We start from the raw sequence: 6,558 nt of genomic DNA, 5'->3' as shown, positions 1-6,558 counted from the left end.
TAAATGCAGTATCAGTGAAGGAGAAAATTACCACTTTTACTTTCCATTGTTGCCTCTACATTGTGCAGCGTGTATACAAGTCGAAACCTTTTTAGGAGAACTGTAATTACCACCCCACTCCTCTCTCTAAATAAGTGGTCCAATAATTCAGAGTTGCTCCATTGGTACCACATTTGATAGTTGGAAATTTAATTTTTCAAAGGAAATGCTGTGTGTGCACCATCAAGCCTGCCAGCCTGTGTGAACCTGACAGATTTGAAGAAAAAAGTGATTCACTGATCAATATCATTGCTAAATACCTCAAGCACAAGTGGTGTAAGCTGCATGACACGATCAGGACTAAAGGACAGAGACTGGAACTGTTTGGAATGTTCCTCGCTTAGGCTCCGGAGGTCTGTCAACTTCTGGATCATCTTTGGATACAACAACCGATTACCTGGAGGAGGATGTTTCGCTCGGATGTATGACTGCAAAGTCTCGGATAACCCATCTTGAATACGCTCCACTTGAGCACGGTCCTGCACTCCAGGACGATCTGAAAATGTGTGCAGAAACAAAAGATCATGAAAATAGATTCACAACGGCATAAACAGCCAAAAGCACAGAGAAGCCTATGGTGACAACCATGAATAAGAAAGTTCTCAGTTCAAGCCCATACTTAGACTATATTATATACTTGAGATAAAAGCAAAAAAAAAAATCTACTCAGGCCCCCTCCCTCAACTCTTTCTCCGGTACATTGATGACTGCTTTGGTGCCGCTTCATGCTCTCGTCTGGACCTGGAAAAATTTATTAACTTTGCTTCCAATTTCCACCCCTCCATCACTTTCACATGGTCCATCACTGACATTTCCCTTCCCTTCCTTGACCTCTCTGTCTCAATTTCTCGTGATAGACTGTCCACCAATATTCATTACAAGCCCAACGACTCCCACAGCTACCTCGACTACAGGTCCTCACACCCCGCTTCCTGTAAGGACTCCATCCCATTCTCTCAGTTCCTTCGCCGCTGTCGCATCTGTTCTGATGATGCCACTTTCAAAAACAGTTCCTCTGACATGTCCTCCTTCTTCCTTAACCGAGGTTTTCTACCCACGGTGGTTGATAGGGCCCTCAACCGTGTCCGGCCCATCTCCCACGCATCTGCCCTCACACTTTCCTCTCTCTCCCAGAACCATGATAGAGTCCCCCTTGTCCTCACTTATCACCTCACCAGCCTCCACATTCAAAGGATCATCCTCCGCCATTTCTGCCATCTCCAGCATGATGCCACCACCAAACACATCTTCCCTTCAGCCCCCCACCCCGTCGTCATTCCGCAGGCACCGTTCCCTCCAGGACACCCTGGTCCACTCCTCCATCATCCCCTACACCTCAACCTTCTCCCACAGCACCTTCCCATGCAACCGCAGAAGGTGCAACGCCTGCCCCTTTACTTCCCCTCTCCTCACCGTCCAAGGGCCCAAACACTCCTTTCAAGTGCAGCAGCATTTCACTTGCATTTCCCTCAATTTAGTCTACTGCATTCGCTACTCCCAATGCAGTCTCCTCTACGTTGGAGAGACCCAACGCAGACTGGGTGATTGCTTTATGGAACACCTTCAGTCTGTCCACAAGCATGATCCAGACCTGCCTGTCGCTTGCCATTTCAACACTCCACCCTGCTCTTATGCCCACATGTCTGTCCTTGGCCTGCTGCAATGTTCCAGTGAAGCTCAATGCAAACTGGAGGAAGAGCACCTCATCTTCCGATTAGGCACTTTACAGCCTTCTGGACTTAACACTGAGTTCAACAACTTCAGATCATGAACTCTTTCCTTCATCCTCACCCCCTTTTTAATCCCTTTTTTCTAATAATTATTTGTTTTTTATATAGATATTTTTCTTTTCCCACTTATTTCTATTATTATTTTTAAAATTTATTTCCATCCATTGTTTTATCTCCACCTTTTAGCCTATTTCAATCCCTTCCCCCCCACCCCACCCCTACTAGGGCTATCTGTCACTTACTTATCCTGCTTTCTACCCTTAATTCTACCATTAACACATCCTTTAGCTGATATCACCACCATCAACACTCCTTTGACCTTTTGTTTATGACATCTTTGGCAATCTCTCCTTTGCCTCCACCCATCACTGGCCCTCTATTCAGCTCCACCTGTCCTACCCCCTTAAACAGTTTATATTTCACCACATTTCTATTTCTCTTTAGTTCTGATGAAGAGTCATACGGACTCGAAATGTTAACTCTGTCTTCCTCTCCACATATACTGTCAGACCTGCTGAGTTTTTCCAGCAATTTTTGATTTTGTACTTGAGTCCTGACACTCCAGTCCCATATTGAGGGAGTGCTACATTGTAGGAGGTGCTGTCTTTTGGATGGGCTATTAAATGGAGGCCCCCATCTGCTTTCTCAGGTGGATGTAAAAAATGCCATGGCAGTATTCAAAGAGCAGTGGAGTTCTCACTAGGTTCTAGTCACCATATATCAATCAACATGAAAAAAAGGTTTTCTGTTCAATTGCTGTCTGTAGAAAATTGCTGAGCACAAATTGACTATTGTGTTTTCCACATTACAATAACGTCTGCACTTTAAGAGTATTTCATAGGTTATGAAGCATTCTGGGATGTCGTGAGGTCATGAAAGGTGCAATGTTTCTTTCTTCCCCCCCTTGTAAACAGCTCTGCATGAGCAATTATGGCTGGACAAAAGATTAATCAAATAAGTGAAAATACTGAAAGGCATCAAAAGCTAAAAACAAGAAATGGGTTTGGAGGAAGGCTACTCTACAGTGTCATCGTTCTAGATAGCAACCTTATTGTCCCCGACATTTTCAGGGACTTCAGGCCACTCCATTTATGGGAGGAGCTGGCTACAATGTGCTAAAAACACGATGACTGAGCTAAATTTAGCCCTAATGGGGCTAGATTCATAGGCTGGTTTCATTTTAAGGTGTGAATTAGATTTCAGACAGGGTGCCTGTTGTAGACAATGAACGATAATTTATTATTAGTGACAGTTCACATTAATTGCTGCCGTGTCAACCATATTCATTTGAACTCAGCAAGTGATGTTGAATTGTGCTCTCGAGGGATATTCAGCTTGACTAAAAGCTGACTTTGGAGTCAGACTTTTTAAGAAATAATGGGTGCATTGGTTTAGATCTTGCAGAATTCTCCAGATTCTAGAGCAGTGGAATGTAGCAAATGTAATCCCACTATTTAGGAAAGGAGGGAGTGAGAAAACAGAGAAGAATAGGCCAGTTAGTCTGACATCAGTCCTAGGGCAGAGTGCAAGATGGCAGCCTTCACACAGCCCACTCTGTTAAGTGAGAAATCACAACAAATGCCATCAACCAACTTCAACAACTAACAGGCTAACCACTATCGTATCCATGGATATGACTTTGTGACTAGTCATGACTATTCAAAATATGGCTTGGCCAAATATGTAAAGAACACCATTACGGAGTTTAACGCCATCCCCACAACTGAAGAGAAAGCCACCTACATCACTGCTATTAAGATAGGGGAGCTGCACATCACTAATGTGTATAAAGCCCCTAACTCAAAATGGCTGAAGCCAGCACTCCCTAGCGCAGTAATCCCAGCTGTATATGTTGGTGATTTTAACAGTCACCATACTATATGGGGTTATGAGACAAATGAAACCAATGACGAAGACCTAACAGACAGAATGTCTGTAAAAGGCCCTCTCAATAGTGAGAAAGGATATTGGCTCAGAAAATCAAGATGTAGAATCAGTCTGGGTGGAGTTGAGAAGCAACAAGGGGTGGAAAACATTAGTAGGTGTTGTCTATAGGCCTCCAAACAGTAGTGGTAAGATAGCGGATGGCATTAAACAGGAAATTAGATATGCAGATAACAAGGGTACTACAGTAATCATGGGTGACTTTAATCTACATATAGACTGGGCAAACCAACTTAGCAATAATACTGTGGCAGATGAATTCCTGGAGTGTGTACAAGATGGTTTTTTAGATCAGTACGTCAAGGAACCAACTAGGGAAGAGGCTATCCTAGATTTGGTATTATGCAATGAGAAGGGGTTAATCTTGTTGTGCGGGGTCCTTAAGAGAAGAGTGACCATAACATGATAGAATTCTTCATTAGGATGGAAAGTGAAGTAGTCTAATCTGAAACTAGGGTCCTAAAGCTAAACAAAGGAAGCTATCAAGGTATGAGGCGTGAGTTGGCTCCGATAGATTGGGGGACTTCATTAAAAGGTGGATAGGCAATGGCTAATATTTAAGGAATGAATGCAGGCATTACAACATTTATACATTCCTTTCTGGTGCAAAAGCACAGCAGGAAAAGCAGCCCAACTATAGCTAACAAAAGAAATTAAGATAGTATTAGATCCAAAGAGGAGTCATATAAAGTTGCTTGAAAAAGTAGCAAGCTTGAGGATTGGGAGCAATTCAGCAAAGAAGGACCAAGGGATTGACCAAGAGGGGAAAATTAGAGTATGAGAATAAACTTGCAAGGAACATAAAAGTGGACTGTAAAAGCTTCTATAAGCATGCAAAAAGAAAAAGATTAGTGAAGAGAAATGTAGGTCCCTTACAGTCCACAATGGGAGAATTTATAATGGAGAACAAGGAAATGGCAGAGCAATTACACAACTACGTTAGTTCTGTCTTCATGGAGGAAGACACAAATAACTTCCCAGAAATACTAGGGAATCAAGGGTCTAGGAGGAATTGAAGGAAATTGGTATTACTAAAATAGTGCTGGAGAAATGAATGGGACTGAAAGCCGATAAATCCCCAGGGCCTGATAATCTACATCCCAGGGTACTAAAGGAGGTGGCCATGGAAATAATGGATGTGTTGGTTGTCATCTTCCAAGATTCTGTGGATTTTGGAATAGTCCCGGCAGATTGAAGGGTGGCAAATGTAACCCCACTATTTAAAAAAGGAGGGAGGGAGAAAACAGGGAATTACAGACCAGTTAGCCTAACATCAGTATTAGGTAAAATGCTAGAGTCTATTATAAAGGATGTGATAACAGGACACTTAGAAAATATCAACGGGATTAGACAAAGTCAACATGGATTTATGAAAGGGAAATCATGTTTGACAAATCTACTGGAGTTTTGTGAGGATGTAACTAGTAGAATAGATAAGGGAGAACCCGTGGATGTGGTGTATTTGGATTTTCAGAAAGCTTTTGATAAAGTCCCACATAAGAGGTTAGTGTGTAAAATTAAAGCACATGGGATTGGGGGTAATAGATTGCCATGGATTGAGAATTGGTTAGCAGACAGAAAACAGAGAGTAGGAATAAATGGGTCTTTTTCAGAGTGGCAGATGATGACTAGTGGGGTATCACAGGGATCAGTGCTTGGGTCCCAGCTATTCACAATATATATCAATGATTTGGATGAGGGAACCAAATGTAATGTTTCCAAGTTTGCTGACAACACAAAACTTGGTGGGAATGTGAGTGGTGAGGAGGGTGTTAAGAGGCTTGAAGGTGATTTAGATAAGTTGAGTAAGTAGGAAAATACATGGCAGATGTAGTATAACATGTATAAGTGTGAAATTACCCACTTTGGTAGGAAAAACAGAATGGCAGAGTATTATTTAAATGATGATAGATTGGGAAATGTGGATGTACAAAGGGACCTGGGTGTCCTTGTACACCAATCACTGTAAGCAAGCATGCAGGTGCAGCAAGCAGTTAATAAGGTAAATGGTATGTTGGCCTTCATTGCGAGAGGATTTGAGTACAGGAGCAAGGATGTCTTACTGCAGCTGTACAGGGCCTTGATGAGACCACACCTGGAGTACTGTGTGCAGTTTTGGTCTCCTTACCTAAGAAAGGATACACTTGCCATAGAGGGAGTGCAGTGAAGGTTCACCAGACTGATTCCTGGGATGTTAGGATTGCCGTATGAGAAGAGATTGGGCCACTAGGCCTGTATTCACTGGAGTTTAGAAGAATGAGAGGAGATCTCATTGAAACATATAAAATCCTGACAGGGCTGGACAGACTGGATGCAGGGATGATGTTTCCCCTGGTTGGGGGGGGGAGGTGTCTAGAACAAGGGGTCACAGTCTCAGGATACAGGGGAGGCCACATAGGACTGAGATCAGGAGAAATTTCCTCACTCAGAGGGTGGGGAACCTGTGGAATTCTCTACCACAGAAGGCTGTGGAGGCCAAGTCACTGAAGAATGAAATAGAAAGATTTCTAGACACTAAAGAAGACAAGGGGTACGGGGAGACAATGGTGTATGATGTTGAGATAGAGGAACAGTCATGATCATATTGAATGGTGGAACAGGCTTAAAGGGCCAAATGGCCCACTCCTGTTCTTATTTTCTATGTTTCTAACTGGTCTTCAATCCCAAACAACGAGCAACTTTGCACTCTGCCCATTGGCAACGAGGCTACAATCTGGACCTCACCATCGTGTCCAAAGAACAAAGTGAGAACACGTTACACGCATCCTGCAAAATACTCTCTGACTTCAACAGTCAACACAATAGGTCCATCGTCACCCAGGTCGGTATTGAAATCCCTGTGATC

General features: G+C 43.0%; 1 protein-coding gene across 1 annotated transcript in view; it reads right to left on the bottom strand.

Moving 5' to 3' along the window:
* Positions 1-272: 272 nt before the first annotated feature.
* The window catches only part of LOC121273195 (vitamin D3 receptor B-like), a 242,994-nt gene continuing 236,708 nt past the window's right edge, over positions 273-6,558 (bottom strand). The window contains exon 12 of the mRNA XM_041180186.1: positions 273-535. Coding sequence (XP_041036120.1) covers positions 273-535 — 263 coding nt within the window. The remainder of the gene's footprint in view (positions 536-6,558) is intronic.

Source organism: Carcharodon carcharias, chromosome X (assembly GCF_017639515.1).
Source record: "Carcharodon carcharias isolate sCarCar2 chromosome X, sCarCar2.pri, whole genome shotgun sequence".
NCBI lineage: Eukaryota > Metazoa > Chordata > Chondrichthyes > Lamniformes > Lamnidae > Carcharodon > Carcharodon carcharias.
Note: the sequence above shows the minus strand (reverse complement) of the source record. Positions and strands in the feature narration are given on the sequence as shown.